Source organism: Haemaphysalis longicornis, unplaced genomic scaffold (assembly GCF_048455015.1).
Source record: "Haemaphysalis longicornis isolate Haplotype H1 unplaced genomic scaffold, Haemaphysalis longicornis Haplotype H1 scaffold_7, whole genome shotgun sequence".
NCBI lineage: Eukaryota > Metazoa > Arthropoda > Arachnida > Ixodida > Ixodidae > Haemaphysalis > Haemaphysalis longicornis.
Genome location: NW_027526422.1, coordinates 195,334,798 through 195,355,368, shown reverse-complemented (window position 1 = coordinate 195,355,368; position 20,571 = coordinate 195,334,798). Strand labels below are relative to the sequence as shown.

The following is a 20,571-nucleotide window of genomic DNA, read 5'->3' as shown; positions in this document are numbered from 1 at the left end:
ATATTTATGCTCCACTTCAGCGCCTGAAGCTTCATCGGCTGAGACACTTTGTGCGAGATGGGAGCATGGAGAGCACCTTTTTGGCAGACCATGGCAATTAGGCCGCCGGAACAAAGACCTGCTCTTTTTGAGCCCTGCGGAAATGACTCCACTGAAGTCTCCAGTTCTTTTCGATTACGGAAGCACCAATCAATCGCCAATCCATTGCCAGGTTCAAGATTTTAGCCAGCTGTAGCCAACCAGATCCATATTATTGCGCCGGCCCGGAGCCTGTTACAAAATGTGATCTGGTTGGTTGGAAGACGACGACACCGAAGTGAAGACGAGCAGCGACCGCACAAGAAGCGAGGCTCAAGACATCTTCTTCATCAAGCGAATAACGCTAGCCGCTCGAACGTCGTCAATAAAGCGGCGTCCTCTTACCCTCGCTTGCTTCCTGGTTTTCAACAGTAGGTGACCCGTAGACGTCAGCCTGTTCATTCTAGCTGATTTCGCTCAGATCAGATACTACTGTGTTTATTTCCTTCAAGGTACCCTGAAACAAGCTGAAGCTTCTTCTGAAGTGCAAGTTATCATGCACCAAAATATTAATGACACTCGTTAGCGCAGCAGTGCTACGTTAGCAAGATCTGTGGCCACTGAATTTTGTGCTAGTTCCAAAGCATGTTCACAGAATCACAGCTTGTTGCACACTACATTTTTTGTCTAACAAGAATACAGTATGTTACCTGGTTTTGGCACCTGGGAAAATGCTATTTACTTTAGTGGCATTTTTGGTAATGGGCCGGGCAAACAGGTAGTACTCTCAAAAATTATTTCGGCAGGTGTTTCTTTGTTCCGTCCATGTTATTCCCTTACCAGGCAAGCTTTCGTCGAACTTTGGACTACATTTTTGGTCATGTTCTATGTCTCTAGAGAACGTTGTGGTGTTTTCAGCAGTCGATTTGTAACCCCCAATAAACTGGCAATATTGGGAACACAAGTGCACCACAGGTATTGCACCAGTGCGAGTGCTAAATTTGTAGCAAGTTACTGCTGTATACCGTGTTCCACAGCGCTGTTGTATTGTTGTGCTTGGTGTTGCCGTGTGCTTCGCAGACATCTGCTTCCTTTTCACGCGCGTGCGCAGGACCCAAACTTGGACTACTTCCAACTGGAGGAGCAGGAGGCCAGGTCGCGGGACTCTCACGATGACGAGATCCTGTTCCGCAAGACGTGTGCCGAGATCCAGAGGAACATGAAGAGGATCCTGGACCTGAAGCTGCAGCGGAAATCGACGGTGCGTTCTTGGTCGATGAGTGGTGTCTCAAAGAGCGTGCAGTAGGGCTGAGTTGTGGGTTAAAGGGGCTGTGGGAACAAAATAACCCCTTGTTTAATTTCGAAGAACTAGCCTTCGGCAACTCACCCGACTTCATCCTTCACTGCCACAGAAGAAAGGAGTTTTCTCAAGGGGGCAGACTAATCTTAGCGCTTTTTTTTTATTTGCAAACAGTTTTAATTAAACTGCGCAGCATTATGCAGTTTTTTGTGCTGATTTCAAACCTGCAATTGGATTTTTTGCAGGTTTATTATTTTTGGGGTTAATTAATGATTAATTGCCATTGTTCTGGGTCACAATTACAAGATAACCTCTCCACAGGGAATGGCGATTACCCAGTGGCTGGGAAAACAAATTACTAAAGAATACAACATGGGAAGAACTTTCTTGATTATTTTACAACACACTGAACCTCACTCACTAAGAGGGTTTAACTTAAATTGAGGACGACTCCGCGAGCAATGGAACGGAAGATGATAGGTGTAACATTAAGGGACAAGAATAGAGTGGAGTGTGTCAGGGAACAAATGCGTGTTAAGGACAGGTTAGTAGAAATTAAGAGGAAGAAATGGGCAGGGCATGTAATGCGAAGGCAAGATAACTGTTGGTCATTGAGGGTACCAGAGTGGATCCCTGGAGAGGGCAAATGTGACAGGGGCAGCAGAAGGTTAAATGGGCAGATGAGATCAAGAAGTTTGCGGGGATAAATTGGTCACAGCTAGCAAAGGACCGGGGTAATTGGAGATTAATGAGAGAGGCCCTTGCCCTGCAGTGGGTGTAGATAGGCTGGTGATGATGATGAATATGATGAACTTCACTCCTCCTGTGCTCCTCCAGAAATGGCTCACAGGTGGTGTCAGTTGAACGCAATAATAATTTTCCGAAGCCTCTATTTGAAAAATTTCTTTCCAACACTGTATTCTCCACACATTTAGGTATGAGAATAAAAAAAATTACAGTTGTACCTGCTCTGGTGCTGAGACATCTGAGGGCGAAACGCTAGCTTCATGTTGAAAGGAAAGGGCCATTTCACCATCGAATTCTGCGTGAACTAAAGTCTAGAATGCACTTTAAAATGCTATTTACAGAATGATATGTGCATTTTAATGAGGAAATTTGCAGACTGATAGAAACATGACCGTGGATGCGGGAAGATATGTGCCTTTTGATGAGGAAATTTGCAGACTGATAGAAAAATGGCCGTGGATGCCGAAAATGTCATTGTTCAGAAAATGATTTTTTGACCGTTTTTCAAACCCAAACACCCATCTGCCCCTTTAACCAAGAAATGCAGGAAATATTGAATAACTTTCAAATTTTGCGCGACGGGGTTGTAGTCTGGTCAGGAGGCAATGTTATCCAGTGGGCCCGCACTAAAAACACAGTTATGAGTGCTATAACTGCGTGTTAGCATTCCGGTGATACGATCAAATGGAACTAGAGGCCCCAGTAGAATTTCCCAGTCATGTTGCTTGGCAGTTAGTTTGCGGCAGCTACTCGCACGAACAATATCCTGTGACGTAATAGTGAAATTTCCGGATAGTCGGTGGGTATTTGCCGCTGCTTTGTATGTTTCTTCGATACTGCAATTCTTCGTTTGAATTTTGCAATAAAATTGACGTCATTGTTATCAGTAAAGGGCAGTCTCTTTAATGAACTAAACTTGTACGTTGTCTTTATTGACCCCTTTGGAATATACTCACCCCCTCTCCGGTGTGCCTGCAGATTCTGTCGGTAAATAAGTTTACCGAAGCAAGCTAGCAGATTGGCTGGTACGCGTGCTGATGAAACTCACCTCTGAGACCTTGATTCTGTTCGTTGTTACCGTGTGCTGCCCGTAAATGTAGGACAGTGTGTGTACTTGTGACACTGGCAAACCCCAACTTGCCCAGTTTCAAATTGTTGCAGAAAAACGGGGGTCAGGCAAGTAACTGGGAGGCAGTTGTCACTTGTGTAGCTTGTTTGTTACCGGTGAAGCCCGCAAGGTTTTAATTAATCGGTGGTCTTCCGGTACAGTGTGCCTTGTAGTCCAAGCACTGCTTGGTGCATGCATTTCCACTTTGAAGTTCTGTTTATTCATATTTGGGTTTTTTTACGCGTCAAAGGATGCTAAAAGGTTGCCTTTTGTGCTCATTTTGCTTCTCTGGTGAATCAGCTCAATGTACCAGGACTTGTGCTACTGAGACGAGAGTGCGTATGCGTTTCTTGGGCGTGGCAGCGTTTTTTTGCCACGCATGCGTGTGTCAGAGATCCCCGGGTGGTCTATACCGTATTTTTGCGCGTATAACCTGCCCCTGCATATAATCCACACCCCCCTTTCCGCCCGCTGGAAAAGAAAAAAAAAAATCCTCGCATATTGGCCGCACATTTGATACAGGAAAGGCTGCACCAAAGCTACTGCTCAAGCAACACATCACGTACTATGTAGACAGAAAAAGGGTACATTTAGCAAGTAGAGTACTCTGACTGCAAGGTGAAAGTTGCAATTCACTAATAAAAATTCAGTTGCTAGAGTGCACCCATCCTTGTTTTTTCTTCCTTGTCCTTGTATGTTTTGCGCAATCGCTGCCACGGAAGGCTTAGTCAGTGTTACTGCATAGGAGCTTCATGGCACAACACAAATTGCCATGAAGCTGCACTTAAGGGAAAACCCTGCGTATTATCCGCAACCCTACTTTGCCACTGAAATTTTGGCATTGTTGGTGTGGGCTATACGCACGAAAATACAGTGCCAACCGGTAGTCATCTGCTGTTGCACACTGCATGGTACAGCTGCAGCATCGGCATGTAATACCCCTGTCACACGGCAAATCTAATGTCATTTGAAGTGAATGACATTAGCTGTTACTGACATTGGGTTTGGCCGTCTGGGTCTACATGGCGAAAGAAATGTCGTCTGTGGTGATTAGCAAAATTGTAGTTCAAGTTATTGGCAAAGTTATAGTTCAAGTGCTTCTAGAATGTTTTCATACGGAACAGTTTTCTTAAAACAAATAATTCTTTTTTTTTAATTAATCAGAAGAAGATCACCATTTTAGCTGACTTAAGTAGACAGCATAAGTTGAGACAAGTCCGCAAAAAATCTATATCAGGGTTGGGGGCCAGGTTTGTTTTTTTGTAAGTACTTGTTTGTCTTTCTTTATTTGAAAAACAATTAGAAGGGGAAGATATAAGTTTACTGACAGTTTCTAGAAACATATTCTTTGGTCTAGTGACACGCCACTGCTGTCGAGGCTATTCATTTGGCCACTAAATGAGCTCCCGAACCTCAGTTAGCCGCTAAATGCCATTTGTCTCGAATGTCATTTGGTATTCTCATGTGGCGCCGAACTAATGACATTCAGAGCAACTGACATTTGGTCTGAAAGGGGTACTGACACCGATTTTTGGGGCTAATATTATTACACAGTTCGCTTCCTTCACTCAACAGAATACCCTGGCTGAAATACAAGGGGCCTGCGACGCGTGGAACATGGTTAAATTGATCTGATTTAAATTGCCGATGGATCAGTACACGGAGCGGTGCGCAGCAAATGGAAATCAGCGTGACATCACTCCGTGAAAGGAAAAAGAAGTGACCTAGCCGTCCGCCTCCAACGCTTGTCATAAACTCGTGACGTCGTTTCATGCGTGCGGTCGGGCGAGTGGCGATTAGGCACTGGCACGTTCACGAAGTGATACGCCTAGCCAGAGCTGTAGGTATAAGCGCTGCTCAGAAAGGCACTTGTGCCAAAAATTAAGTTTCGCACGTGGGAAAAGAGCTGATAATAAAGCCCAGAATCGCAGTAGAAGCCACTATCAGGTCTTTTATTGAAGGCGGTCACCAAATTTCCGCTGCAGTGCTAGGCCTAACACCTTCAGGCAGCTCGTCTGCTGAACGTCGACGGCGGGGCGGTCGAAACAACGCCTCCTCCGTTCAGCTGTTGCAGTGTTTTGACGTCCGCACAAAACGGTGAGGTCATTCCGTGTCTTTGTCACACGCTCCCTCCGGACTGGAAGTGCGGGAAATCAAAATAGACGATTTTCAGGCCGTTCAGCATAATTAATTATCGCATGCTCAAGTATTTAAAGTGCTGTTTCGGGTTCGCCAGGTCGTTATGCATTGATGAAATCAATAAAAAGAAGGAGCATAAAATTTTGGTGTCAGTAGTTCTTTAAGGTCATCAGATCTGCCGTGGGACAGGGGTATAAGGCTTGAACTGTACGTAGCCTTCGTTCAACCCTGTAGCAAGCGATGTTACTTGATTGCAATTTTTCTGTTGTTGTATTTTGATTTGTATGTTGTACATGTATGTATGTACCCACTCCCCTCTTGAATGCCCTCGGGCCTTGAGGGTAACTGAATAAATAAATAAATAAACTGTGCTTCTTGTAGTCTACCGTCGGTAACCGTTGGCCGCTTGTGGCTTGCTGTGCAGGCGGAAGTGTCGGAGCTGCGCGTGGAGACGTCCCTGCTGTTCCTTGCACTGAAGAAGATCAACCGGCTGGACAAGCATCGCCTCAAGGTGGCCAAGGATGCCGTCAACGAGGTGACCCTCCCTCTCTCTCTCTCTCTGGCTGCGAGGGTGAGAAAAAAGGGGGGTTTCAGCTGCTGCGATGGAGGCAGCTGTGATGTAGCGGTGCCAGCATTGAGAGATGATCTCCTGTGCGCTCCACTGGCTTGGCCCATCTTTTGTGTCAGCAATGTTTGACCAACCTACTCAATTTACTGATCTTCAGAATGAACAATGCCACTGAAATACCAAGCAAGGACGGTCGTTTGGGCTAGTTGGTGCAAACTAACTAAAATTCAAAGCAGTGCCGTGTGTCGTCGTTTCTTGTCCCATCTTTTTGCGCTGTTTCGAATTTCACCAAGCGAGGGCTTACTTGTATGAGATGTTGACACTATTAAGGTCAAATATAAAGGGGAAGTGGTCTTATTAGAGGCGTGATCTGTTGTGTCGCAGTTTGTGGTGTTTTTGTGGACAGGAATATCAGTTTTGGCAATGGAGAGGGATGGCAAGTGGGGTTGGCAGTCCGGCACGAAAGGGAAGGGAATGGCTGAATACCTAGAATGAACCGAAAGCAAGGTCTGTATTGAAGGAAAAAACAAAAACAGGTGACATGCGAGATTTTTGAAATCATTGTCTTCTTGTTTCTAACACAATTTGATGCCGTCGTGCGTAGTTTGATGCAACCGAGCACGATCTCACAGTGCACCTGTGTATGCCATTTATGAACACGCAATAAGCATTATTCTTCTAATTCTTCTGAATGTTGCAGCTGACAGGTGAAATGCTGTGCAGGTTGATGGTTTCTGTTTTTGCATCGCATTACTTTTCCAGAGCCCTTTTTCTTGTACCTCTCTTGTTCTCTCTGTATTGCTGGATCTTATTGCTAAGCACGTATATTTGATTTGAACATGTCATCTGCTGTGAACTCCTCTGCTGTGAACTCCAGAGGGTCAGGAGCCCTCGTCTGGCACTCAATGCCTTTAGCTCCTGCCCCTTGAGCAGGAATTGTAACAACGTCTGCTGAAAAATAAAATCTTCTTCTTCTAATTTCGTCCCCATTCGCGTTCCACCCTCCTTCCCTATTGCAGAAGAAGCAGAAGGTGGACAACTTCCACCTGCAGTTGCAGAACCTCACCTACGAGGTGATGCACCTCCAGAAGGAGGTCACCAAGTGCATGGAGTTCAGGTGAGGGGCACGCCCGGCCCTGCCCTACTGCACTCTCCTGCACTGGTTGCGGTGTTGGTGTCACCCCCCAGTGCAACCCTGTGTGGTGGCTGGTCTCCTCTTGTCGTTGTTTTCCTGCACCAGCGCACTGCCACTTTCCCCCGTGCTCTGTGCCCTCTTGTGACTTAACAGTACTACTTGTTGCTGACCAGTTAGATTTGTGAGTGTGAGTAAAATATGACAGTGCTAAGACTGAGATGGACTAGCGGGACGCCTGTATAGATCATTTCACATTCTCTCATGGTCCCTGTTTATCGGAGCCACTTTGTTTTCTGCCTTCAAGGAAAGGGCAGGTCATGGGCAGCAAAAATTGTCTTTGCTAGCAAACATGTCTTCGCAACTTTGAAGGAACAAAGTGATTTCCTATAGGAAATTGTCACTTATGAGAACATCCAACTCAAAGCTACTGAATTTGCCTTTATAGTGGGACTACCTGCAAGCAGATGAAACTCTCAGTAGAGAAAGGCGAATAAGCACATTTTACTGGCCCTTGTGGTAGCCTCTAATAGGAGACTCGTATTTGGGGCAGGTTTGTTGCTTGTGCTTTGTTTGAGGTGCACTGAAGATAGGTTTGTTTGTTTTTTAAATATTTTCGTGGACTCTAAAATGTTCCGCATTTCATCCCTGCCATATTTTCGAAGTATACACAAATGGAGAAAGTGCTGGCGGTCGAACTATTTTAACCCTTTCTGGTACAGAACTTTTACCCACTTTCCGGCCGTCCTGGTCTGAAACTATTTTGCCAATTTTTTGTGCCACGAAGAAAAGCACAAGCTGTGCAAGAAAAACCCAGAGGATATTTATTTGTTCTCTTGCATTCTGGTTGCAACTCCTTTACTGATGTTTGAGCAGCGTGTGAGACCGCATGGAGCTACCTCTGGGTTGCAGGCCAGTGTTTTTACTGCAGGTTTTGCAGAAAAACAGAGTTTCCGTGCTGCCTTTTTTGTTTTTCTACCGCTACAAGCAGCGCATCTGATGGAGGAGCTTAATTCTCTACCTCACTGGAGTCATCATTTCTTTTGCTAAGTGCGCCAATGTAAAACACATGCGATGAGAAAGTGGCCATGCTTATCAGCGAACAACAAACATGTGAAAACGCTCTGGGATCCAGAAGGCCTGGGCTGAACATTGTGCTGCTGCACCCTTGTGCAAAAAGAAGTAAACTTAACAAAAAAAGTTAGCTTATCCCTCAAGAGATGGCGCACGTATACAAAGAATGCGAGCGCGTCACAGTGAGAAGAACTGTGGAATTGAACCTTGAACACCCAAGCCGGGCGGAACCCGATAACGGACCGCTATGGCTAGGTTGAGTTTTTACGCGCGGCCTGGCAATGAACCAGAAAGGGTTAATTTCATTCTTAGAGCAATTCACCTTGTTAAGGGGGCACATGGGTTGTTGGGACCGAAAAATTGCCCCAAAAAGCATTTTTTGAGGCATCACTTTTCTCTTGACTTGCACAGTTTTTCCTCTGAAAATTCTGTACTATAAAAGCCATAAAGGCCCGTTTCAGCAAAAAATGAAAAATGTTTCCTTGCTTTCTTCTATCTTTGCTACGACTGGTATCGAAGTGGTAGGAAATTCTCGTGCAGTACACCCCAGCATGTAGTGCAGCTAGGAAGATCGTTTCTTTTGCACTGCGAAGCTGAATGTTTAAACCATGCAATAAGGGAAGCAGATTTTGCATTTTGTGTTGCAGTAGTTGTTTAATTAGCATTATTTTTAATTGCTTAGCACGAGTACTTCAAACCTAGAAGTTAGAATTAATGTAAACTTGTATGGAATTGCAAAACAAAAGAGCTGCTTCCCACATTTCATTCTCCACAACTTCTGGTATCTATCCGTGCCTTGCAGATAATCTTTTGTCGAGTATTTTTTTTCCTATTATTCTCAAAAACAACCAAGGAAGATTTTTAATTAACTTGGGCCCTAAGTACCTCACATCAAAACTAATTGGATATTTGAAATCATCTAAAAAAACATGAAGTTTCATCATAATTGGTTGAAAAGCAAAACAAAAAAAGTTTCTAATACCAGTGTGCCCCCTTAATAATAGTTACCCCAGTACTAAAAACGCTTTATTACTTTTGTTACGTAATTTCCAAGCAGGAAATCTTTGAAGAGGTGAAACACAGGCTACAAGTACTACCTGCCTTTAAAAAGTTCCTGCTTTGCAAATACACTCATGGCATCCCTCTTTTCCCGCTGAAAGAAAAAAAGAAAAAGGGAAATACACGTTTGTAGCCTGCTGGTCAGCTGGCTTCTTGACTGAGTAGTGTCGAGGCAGTGTTTGTGCGGCCACAACCTCTTGTGCTTTCTCTCCCAGGCGGCAAGAGCATGGCGCCAAGTACGCCCCCTTTCACCTTCCTTGCCTCTGGCGTTGCCTCCCAGATCGTACGCCGCATGCCTGGCCTTGCCCTGTTTGCCGAAGCATGCCTGAACGTTTGCACGTTGCACTCCTGTCCAAAACACGCGGGAATGTTTGCTTGCTGCCTTGCTTTCCGATGCACGCAAAAATGTTTGTGGAACAGCTTCTTGCATGCAGTGTGCGAGACTGTTTGGGGAGCACTGCAAACTGCTGCATTTCCCATGCTACAAGTCACAATTTGCTCTTACACCATGGTGCAGCTTACAGGTGGCTTCTTATGTTAGCAGACAGGAACCAGTTTTCTACAAATACTGACAGTTTTTGCACTGCAACTTTGCCTTGCAATAGATGATCAGCCAATCCTGTATGTTGTGGTGGCGTGATGGTTTCCTCATCAAAAAGTTTGCTTAGAGATTGCAGCTCTGGTTCCGCCACACACACTCCTTCGACGGTCATAACAGGTAATTCAGGAAGCACGAGGTCGCAGTTCGATTCTCGGCTGCCGCGGCCGCTCTTATGATGGAGGCGAAAAGCAAAAATGCCCGTGTGTGCGAGATTTCGGCGCACGTGAAAGATCCCCAGGCGGTCAAAATTAATCCGGAGCCCTCCACTACGGCGCGCCTCATCGCCTGCGTTGCGTCGGCGCGTTAAACCCCACAATCAATCAATCAATTCAGGAAGCAGCAACTGAAAGGTATGTGGCTGGCCAGAGCCTCATTTCATGAAACCAAAGCCATGTTAATGTGTAAGCATTCCTTAGCAAGTACCCCAACAGAAAAGTGTGATGCCTTATACCTGCAAAGTGAATGCGCAGTGGGTCAGGTGAATGCATTTTATCGTTATCCGAGTGCAAATGTAGAGGATTAGTACCTTCACACAATGGACAGGGAAGGAATGAAAAGTAAGCAAAAAAAATGCTTGAAACAATGTGCCAAAAATGCATTTCTGTACTGTAGTGTAAAGGCTGACTTCGGGCGTAGTAATGAAGTGAGCTTTAGAAATGCTCGGCATTCAGCAAGGCAGCTTGAAAGAAGGCTTACACACTAGTAGGGAATTCACAGAAGTTTTGTACCATCTAGTCCCTTAGGATGATGCTCTGTAGGCGAATAGGTACTACATTTAGTGGTTATCTCAGTATAGTGACCCTGTAGCCTTCGCCACTTTTTTATAGTGAGATAGCAGCCCAGCTGTGTGGCATGGTAACTAAACGAGGGAAAGACGTGGCCGAAGCCCATATATCTTGCGGGGTTTAGTGGGCACGATTTGCCTCACCAATCTTATAAAAAGATTTCCCACTCCCCAGACTGCATGACGTCATGATGCATGCTGCGAGATCATGTGTACGTTGCCTGCTTTAGCTGTACGTGTCCAGGCGAAGCAGTGTGAGCAAAACGGGGCACACAGCTGTCAACTAGCATGGGCATGGCTGCATGAATTGCCTTTCCTTCACGGACGTGATAGCTCGTAATTCAAATGGACTCATTCTTTTCACAAGCATGATAGCTGGAATGTCTGCTGCCTATGCTCGGGTACAAGTTAAGAACTTAAGTAGCTCACACGATGTACCACTCCGCCGAAGCGACGAACTCGTGACGTCAACGCGCGCACACATTGCGAAAGGAGTGAAATGGCAAGTTGGGCTGGTTGGTTCAGATTCAGGTTCATGATGAAAAGCAGCGCAAGAAGCACAAGGGAAATGGAAGAGGGGGCGACGCACAGGGCTGTGCACTGTCCCCTCTTCTTTTGACCTTGTGTTTCTTGCGCTGCTTTTCATCATAAACCTGAATTTTGAAAGGAGGTTGCACCTAATGCGTGCGATCATCTGATTTTTTTCACAGTTTGTTTGTTGACACTGCTGTAGCTCATAAGCAGATTAGGTGTGAGAAAACACAGAAACAACTCTTGTCACGTGCAAAATACTTGCAGTAACGCACTCCTTGCGCTCTGTGGAGTAACGGTTGGCTGCGGTGATTAGGCACAGTGGTAACTCGTGTTGCCGTTCTTAAGTTGTACCCGAATATAGCACGCATGTACTGCTGTCAGCACTCTGCATCATGTACCAATCCCGCCACCCCCACTGTCCTCATGAAGACCCCGTGCCTTCTAAACCCCTGCCCCTTCCTTCCTCCGTCCCCTACTGCATGTAGGGTGTGTGAGAGAGGAAGCCATCCACGTGGCTTCGTCTGCCATGCACTTGTAAGCGCAAGCGCGGAAACGGGGACTTGAATTTCCCCCCAAAACAAGTGTGGCTCAGGGGGATGCAGCTGAAGGCCCAAGATCTCGTTAAACAGACCATGAAGGGAACATACAGCTTTGCCCCGATCGAAAGGTTGTCCTATTCGAACAGCACTCATCTCGACTTTAACACCAAGTTTTATGAAGTACAGCTTAGGTGGGACTTGCAGCGTGGTTGTGGTGATAAGACGATTAACAAGCAGCTGTTGTCCGATGACACGGAAGAAGTCACCATAAATGGGGAGCTTCAGAAATGAAGGCCACAAGCGGTGTTGCTTGAAATGAACGGCAAATAAATTGTGTCCACTTTTTTTGTTACGCGATTCAGGTTTAGGTCAGCTCAAGGTCAGTTGCATCAGCCAAAGTAAGGACAAAGTGCATGGCTATTGCAGTTGCATCGTAGGGTAACTACACACTGAAACGCCATGGTACGTTGTTTTACTAGGCTTGATCAGCAATTTTGAACTCCTAGTTTATTCCCAGTGGCGCCGAGTCAGTCTACCAATGTTCTCATTTCTGGCTGCTCCCCCAAGTATTTTGCAGGGCTTGGGCCATGTCATACAATGGCGCTGTAAGTGGCTTATTTGAAGCCTGCCCCTTTGAAGACTAATTTCTCAGTGACGACAGCGAAGTTCTGATCCTTCAAATGAAGCTAAGCTGTATGTTGTTGTGGTCCCTTTGGAAGTGTGCTGTCGCATGTTGGACAAGGGGACGTGTGGTGTACAATGGCCCTATGTGTAAGCTTTTAGCCAGTTGGGTCGAATACGATGTTTGGCAAAATGTGTCTGCGCACACATGGTGGATGCGGCTGCTTTACCTCTGCCCCAGAGCCACCCTTGGGAGGAAGTGGAAAGTTTTCAGTCTCAAATTTGCGAGAAATGCATGCTGGAATAGTGAAACCATGCAAGTGTGCCGCGGTAAACCAGAGTGTGAGTGATGAAACAGTGAGTGCTTGTGTTGTACCCCAGGAAGATGGAGGCACCAAAGAGGTAAGTTGTTGCGAGTCTTGATGCGAGGGGAGGGGGGGTTGTATCTACAAGCAGTGCCACATTGAATACCGCTTTAAAATGCACTAGGTCCACCGTACGGGTACCTTCGAGAGTAGTTTAAACAAGTGTCTGTGAATAAAATAAGCAAACTTCTAACGTAAATTTTCTCTCCGCTGCTGTTGTGGACCTGAAGCTCGTAAAGTCTGAAGGGTTTGCGCCGGATGCACTAACTAGGATAGGAAACAGGGTGGGCTGGAAGAAGGAGACGTTCACTCTAGTTTGTGTCTGGTGTTCCACCTACTTTTGATTGCGCTTGCTCATGTACAGCAGTGATTGTCGAAAGGTCAGGAAGTACGCATAAAGCAGGTTGGGTGGACCATTAATGTAACAACTGAGTGAGGAACACACAGCGTTAGGTGTAAAGATGACGTGGAGAATTTGGGGTCGGGTGTGATGGGTTAGGCTGATTTAAGAGGGGAGCGCTTGAAGGTTATTGCAGAAAGTCTTTGTCCTGCAATAAGCCACCGAAGGTGGGAGAAAGCTGGTGCTACGGGCGCCCCCAGCCACCGTGGAAATGGAGTGTGCATAGCTACTACTGGCTTTGATTGGAGAAAGAACTTTGCAGCTACACAAATGGGGACTTTCGTGGGCAAAACTGTCACGAAAAGGGGCTTTTGGTAAAAGGGAAGGCACCTCATCCCCGATTGCAGGCCCAAAATGTAATATTTTGCAAGCTTGAGCGGAAGAGGGTGCTCACAAACTACATTTAATGCACGCACACACGTAACCATGCACTGTGGCATAGAAATGCGCTGCTGAGGAGTTGCTGTTTCAGCATTACTGAACAAAACCGTAGCACTATTATTGTTCCGACCAGGTGTGCAGCAAGCAACTTCCAGCATGTTGAGGATTAATAACCCTTTGAACGAGGATTACAACAGGTTGATGAAGCGAGAGCATCATTAGACTCTGGATGTTTTCATTCTCCCTAAGTGCATATAGTAGGTCACGAGCCACATGGGCACTTGTCTGCCCTTGAATGGGAAAGGGTCTGCTGTAGCGATTTAGCGAATCACAGCTGTACGGATGTGCTAAGCCAAGCACGAGGAAAAGACGCAGGTTTTGCATCCTTTCCATGTTCACTGAGTGACTACAGTGCCGAATCCCCTTTTTGGGTAATATTTTAAGTCTGAAGCTTCAACAATGCAGCGAAAAACATTCGAGGAAATAACAACTGTGGCGATTGCTTTGTGGTGATTGACCTGTAAGCCATGCATAACTTTAGGGTTACGGGGTGTGCCACTCCTGGGATAGGTTTCTGTCGTCACATGTGTACTAGTGCGACAGTTGTTGATGCTCCATAAAATCTGTCAACTCTGCTTAAAAGCTTTTTTGAGGTTGCCGAAGTGATTCTCATCTTTTTTTGTTCAAATCAAAGGTCAAGGGACGAGGAGATTGACCTGGTGCCTGTGGAAGAGTTTCGCCGGGAGGCACCAGCAGATGTGCTCAAGCGGGTGAGGGAATCTGTCACCCATTCTTTTCTTTTGATTTGATGGGAATTTGATTTGAAGATGTTTTAGATGTAACGGAGAGGGCCTGTCCTTGTTCTGAAATCTTGATGGGGTTTCGTATGTGCCTGCATGTCTGCATGATGAACTGTTGGAGGTGATTCTAGATACCGTATTTATTCGATTATAAGGCGGTCACGGTTATAAGGCAAGGGTGCAGTTTGGAAAGTAAAAAATATCGCCATTTATATATATCTATATCTATATATATATATATATATATATATATATATATATATATATATATATATATATATATATATATATATATACACACACACACACCCTTGCATATATATATATATATATGCTGACCTTTGAATATAAGGTGGGGTAAAACTTCGAGACTGCAGATGTTGGAAAAAAAAAACCTCGCCTTATATTCAAATAAATACGGTTTGCCTAGCATAGGTGCAGAGTAGCATTTGTCTCTTTAGCTAAGTCCTGCATATTTCTAGCTTAGTCCTGCACATTAAGTGGACAAGAAGTGCAGCATGTTAATTGTCTTTTCGCAATCGAATGTGGCAGCTAAAATACACAAGTAGACATCGTGCCATCGTTTAAGATCAGGCATTTTGATGCGCTTGTTTTGCGCTTCCTGCAAGTTGTCTGGTTGTACAAAAAAAATGTGTTTAACGAGAAACTTAGAATTAAAGTGTACTACTGGACTGCTAATTGCTAGTTTCCTTATCACTGCTTCCACATATAGATACCTGGCAACGCGTGTAGACACCCCATCAAGAATGAGTCAGCTTCTGGTTCAGAACGAGGGTTTAATTCATACATTGCAGATATTAAGTAGTAATCAGGGCAGTATGTGTGTGACGGAAAGCTGTGGAAGTCCTTTAACTTTTGTTCTCTCAGATCCCACAGGACCTGCGAAACCTGTTCAAATCATCTGAATCTCAAATTAATGCATGCTTACATAGGGAACGTGCGTGGCGACTGTGTGAGCAGCTTGGCTTGTCTGGGAGCTCCAGTTAATGTGATCAGGTTTCACTGTGTTTTGTGCTTCACTGCTGAAGAGCAAAGCGTGAGAAAATGCCAATTTTCTGGATGGTTTAAGTGTTTAGGCAATGTAATGGGGAGCGCCCAATGGGAAGGTGTGATAGAAGCATGCACTGTTTCAACGCGTACCTTCTTGCGATGCGACCCCTTCTGATGGCTGATAGGTTGTCCTAGCACTAGTGTTCACGGTGGCGTCCTCATGTTTTCTTTTTGTTTTCCTTGCCAATCGCAGGACGTAACGGACGGTGACCCCCACCAGCTGACCTTGGCTCGGCTTCAGTGGGAGCTGGTCCAGAGGAAGCAGTGAGTCCTTTGTGCTCCACCTTGTAGCCAGTGCTCTGCTTGTGATTAGTCATCGACCGTCTCTCATTTTCTAGCACTTGCTGTGAGAGCAAATGTATAGAATAACGCCTTTGTCTCATGTTTTCGTTGTTTGTGTATGAGTGTTGTCCACCGTCTTCACTAGTATCAGTCATAAAGGCTACCAGAAATAAACCTGAGAAATGTGTTGTAACAAAGTGCAAAACAGTTCTGTTGCAACCTGTTGCACTCATTAACTATGCACCCAAGAACAACGTCTGTGTCAGGTGTCGCCTTAAATGAAAGGAATGGACTGCAGGTACAAAAGGGAAAGTACTATGAGAAAGAACACTTTGGGAGAGCAAAAGGTAAACACACAAAGCAATTAAAACAATCACGGACGCGTGGCAATACACATGGAGCAAAAATTGCCCTACGAAAAATGAAGATCCTGGCAGTCCTGATTGCAAATTGTTCCAGCACTGTTGCTAAGCTCACATGCTATCAGTTCATCTCACTGTGAGCCGATTCGTTTTTCAAAAAAATTATACGATGCTGACATAGCTGTGAAAAAAGGGCCCCCAGCGCTAAATCATTGACTCGTTGTGTGGAAGTTTGTTTTCCAACTAGTGTGTGCGTACTGCCCTGCCTGGTCCCTTCCGCCACCCAGTGCAGCCCGGTTGACCTGCCTGTCGGTGTAGTGGGGCCTCTTCTTGACAGTGCCCCCCCATTATGTGCAGGCTGGCCAAGCGGCTGAAGGGGCTGGAGGCGATGCGTGCCTCGTACGAGCGCGAGATCGAGCGCAAGCGGGAGTGCCTGGAGGGCATCCAGCCCACGCTGCAGGCGGTGCTGGAGGCCGCCCAGCCCCTGCAGGCCGACCTGGGGCTGCCCCTGCAGGCCCACCAGGCGGAGCACGCCAGCGCCCACTTCCTGGCCAGGCCCCTGTACGTCCTCTACGTGCAGGCCAGCGCCTACCGGGAGGCCTACGGGGGTGAGTGGGCAGCCCGCCGCTTTGCTTGGCGGAATGTAAAGTGCATATTGCCGCAAACCATTCAGTTTATTTACTGAACAAACCAGAACAAAGCAGTTTGTTTCATCAAAATACAGTTAAACCTCGATGTAACGAAGTCGGTAAAATTCGTAATTTACTTCGTTACATTGAAATTTCGCTACATTGAAATTCGCGGTTATAATGAAGCGTTCATCCCGTGAAGCGTTTCCTGAAAAAGAAAACGTGGCGCGCATACACGGCCGGCGCACTGTTTCTGTTTCTATCGGTGCTTAATCGTCTACGCGGGCATCAGCGTGATCCGCATGGAGCGTTTTCTTCCCGAAAAAACGCGCCCCGCAAGCCACAGGCGCGCTGACACAGCCGCGAAGACCACCCGCGAGATGCGGGTAGCTCCAGCGACCAATTCTAACTGCTCGCTGAAATGCAACTCGAGGGGCAAACGAGAGGGGTATGCGAGAAAAAAAGCGGATAACGTGGGCGAAATTTTCACTGTAAAACATCATACGCGCCGCTTACGAGAGCGCCCATCAAATATCCTTCGCGGCGGCCTTATCGTCTAGCCAGCCGGCATCCCCGAGCGCTTCGAAGCTCCCGCCATAGGGTGCGCGCCTCCCCATTGGCGAAACTGGTCAGGCTCCTCCCACTGCTGCGCGCAGCGCGACTCACTTCCCGCCGCCGGCACGCAATCGCGGACGCCGGTGTGAAAAAAAAAAAAAAAAACGCGCGTGCAAGGCTCATAAAGATTCACAAATGCTTGCCATGGGACGACGAAACCCAACAAGCATGAGCGAACTCGAACAAAGTGCAAAGCGGCGGCTTGCGGCGGCGGCGGCGGCAACGCCAGTGGCGATTAGGCTTACCACCGCGGAGGATATTTGATGGGCGCTTTCGTAAGCGGCGCGTGTCACGTTTTACAATGAAAATTTCGCCCACGTTATCCGCTTTTTTTCTCGGACGCCCCTCTCCTATGCCCCTCGAGTTGCGCTTCAGCGAGAGGTTAGAAGCGGTCGCTGGAGCTACCCGCATCGCGCGGGTGGTCTCCGCGGCTGCGTCAGCGCGCCTGTGGCTTGCGGGGCGCGGTTTGCGTTTTTGCAGGGAGAAAACGCTGCGTGCGGTTCACGCTGATGCCGATTAAGCCGTAGACGATTAAGCTCCGACAGAAACAGTGCGCCAGCCGTGTATGCACGCCACGCAGTTTGTAGGCAAGGGACTTAATCAAAGACTCCGTTGCTGGCTGCATCCGCGGCATTGGGCGACCCGTGTCGCCGTTCGCGTTTTATTGGGACCCCATTTCGGCGCTTGCGTCTCCCAAAATCTACTTCTACAACTTAAATATCGTGCCTCGTTCTCCATGAAACTTCGTTACATTGAAATTCCGGCAAACGGGACTTCGTTACACAGAGGGTGAAAATACATGGTGTGCATACACTTGAAGTTACAAAAAATTCCGTGGTTCGTTACATCGAGGGTTTCGTTACATTGAAGTTCGTTACATCGAGGTTTAACTGTATAGCGCACAAACATGCTGAAGAGGCACCTGGATTCATAGCTACAAGGCTAGTATTGGATCCATTACAAAAGTACTTTAAAAAATACTGTATTTACACGAGTGTAAGTCGACCCATTTTTTCAAGTTTGACAATCCCATGTTATGGGGTCAACTTAGAATCGAAATCTAACATTGTGCCGCTTGTAATGGCAAGAGAAATGAGAAATCAGGGGTGCTACGAGCTGGGGAAGGTGTAACACAGTCGTTTCTCTGGTTATGGTCGAAGCGTAGCTTTTACCATTGCATACATTCTAGCGTCAATAAAGCTGATGCAGACTTTGAAAGTTAGCGTCCCCAATCTGTGTGCTTTGTTCACCGTACCTAGAGCGAGCGGCTAACCTTCCAATAGCGCGTTCGGAAATGTACTGAACGTGATATGATTCTGCCTACGTCAGCGCCGTGCATTGATTCAGTGGATTCGGTAGTACTCATTTTGTTTATTAGAGATGAACAAAACGCTTCTTGAATGCGAGTAATGTACTCACGAATCAAAGGAAATCGCGAGCGCCCGCTAGTGTCAGCCGCCATGTTTGTTTTGATATCGCTCAGCAGTGGCTGCTGCCGGTAGCTTCGATGGGCGTCGTCTCGCAGTGAATCTGTTCTCATGATTGGGAATGAAGTTTCCTGCTCAACCCACAGCGCATGGTTATTTTGCATGCTTACACAAAAGCTGTTGTTTTTTAACATATACTGCGCGCACCGCGAGCGTACGGCTCGAGGGAGCATCGATCATTGATGGAAGGGCGGCCGTAGGGGGTATCGGTAGTTGACGGAGGAACTTCTCCTTGTGATACGATCTTCTAGGCAGTCGCGTTGCCGCGTGTTCTTGTGTCACTTCTGTGTTGTGCTGAATGGTCCCATCTGTCATAAGATTTTCCAGGGGTGACGCCTGGGCCTGAAGAACTCTCTCGGTGCTCGTTCACAGCAGTGTTCAAATGGGCTGCTTCCTGCGCTCGCATTTTTTTTTTTTTTTTGAGAGATGGAATTTTGGGGGGTCGACCTACATTCGAGTTGACTTACAATCGTGTAAATACGGTACAGTCCTAGGCAAAAATCGCAGATTGGGGCATACAAGTAGAAATAATTGGCAGCATGCTACACTGCTTAGCATGTTTTCACAGTAGGGACTCTTGCGTACAAATCAACAGTTCTGGTTTATGGCATTTGAATTCTGATGCAGCGCTTTAGGGATGGCAAAATATTTGATAATATATCGATAGAGTTTGATATGTCAGTCCGAATTTTTGCTCCCATGAAAAACAACAGACACTGACCATATGCATTATTTATGTTTGTTTTTAGCATGTGGCCGCACTCACCTACCTTATCTTGTGTTCTGTGCGCCGCGCATATATCCGTGTTCTTCTGCATGCCGCATCATCAGGCTCAGTAGGGAAAGAACGAAGGTTTTCAGTCCCCCTCGTAGACGGCTCTTGTGTCATCGGCAGTGTTTTCAACCTTATCTGATGTTTCAAGAAGTGAGACATGACAGATAAATGCATGGAAAGTGAATGCCATGGCATTCGATTCGTCGATGCTTGTCTGTGCCAGTCACTTTGTTGACTGCTTCCTCACTGCTCATGTTTTCTTTGTGCTTTTTGCAGAGCACAAGTTTGTTCCAATCAACTTGATTTCTTCAAAAACCTAGATTCTGTATTCACTGCGTGACAACATTGTCACGTAGCAAAGAACGAGGCAAGTTTCTCGTAGTTGCTCTCTACCAATGAGTGAGAAGAAACGAAGGTCAACGGTGCAGTCAACAAAAGGACATACAGTAGAATGTCATTGATACTTCAAATAAAAAAACGTGAGGGAGAAATGGGCTATCTGGAAAAACGTACTATCCAGGAAGAAATGTACTATGGGGAGTTTTTAGTGTTCACAACTAGGAGCGTAGTAACCGGGAAATCGTATGAACCAGGAATGTATCATCTGGATTCCACTCTACACAGTTGAGTGTCAGTGAATCGAATGCTGCGATGTTTTCTCCACATGCACTTATCTCGTACTGCTCTTCTTTCTAGAACAATCTATTTAAAAGCCGGGAACATTGTCAGTCAAGTGAAATGTTCAGAGGGGCATACGACAGAAGGAGCAAACAGGTGCTCCTCGTTTAGCAAAAAATAGGACGGCTGTGTGCAACTTCGCGTTGGTAACAAAACATAAAACGAATCCTAAGGCATAGTTTGTGGCAGACCACACAAACCATTGCCTTCATAATCAACTGTGGTATTAACGTGTCACCACCTGCATCATCAGCCTGTTGGCTGCTGTGTGAAGAAGGCCTTTCCCATAGACTTTCAGTCAAGCTTTCCAGCCATGAGCAAAGACAGGTAAAGATTATGATGATGATGAGTTGTTTCCCCCATTGCCGCAGGTGACTGCTTCGAGGTGAGCATGGAAGGCAGCGTGGAGGAGGCCAAGGCCCTGCTCGAGACGCCCGAGGAGAAACAGGGTGCGTGCTTGAACCCGCAGGTGCATTTTTGGTCAGTTTGGGATGAAAGGGGT

The 20,571-nt window shown here is 46.4% G+C and overlaps 1 protein-coding gene across 5 annotated transcripts in view; it reads left to right on the top strand.

The window, feature by feature from the left end:
- Thoc5 (THO complex subunit 5) overlaps window positions 1-20,571 on the top strand; it is a 72,719-nt gene that overhangs the window by 3,060 nt on the left and 49,088 nt on the right. For 3 of the 5 annotated variants that reach the window (XM_077679498.1, XM_077679497.1, XM_077679501.1), the window contains exons 2-9: window positions 1,130-1,279; window positions 5,737-5,847; window positions 6,900-6,997; window positions 9,361-9,381; window positions 14,065-14,140; window positions 15,435-15,505; window positions 16,243-16,493; window positions 20,441-20,518. In XM_077679498.1, coding sequence (XP_077535624.1) covers window positions 1,130-1,279; window positions 5,737-5,847; window positions 6,900-6,997; window positions 9,361-9,381; window positions 14,065-14,140; window positions 15,435-15,505; window positions 16,243-16,493; window positions 20,441-20,518 — 856 coding nt within the window. The remainder of the gene's footprint in view (window positions 1-1,129; window positions 1,280-5,736; window positions 5,848-6,899; window positions 6,998-9,360; window positions 9,382-14,064; window positions 14,141-15,434; window positions 15,506-16,242; window positions 16,494-20,440; window positions 20,519-20,571) is intronic. The other 2 variants (XM_077679499.1, XM_077679502.1) reach the window with 1 other exon arrangement.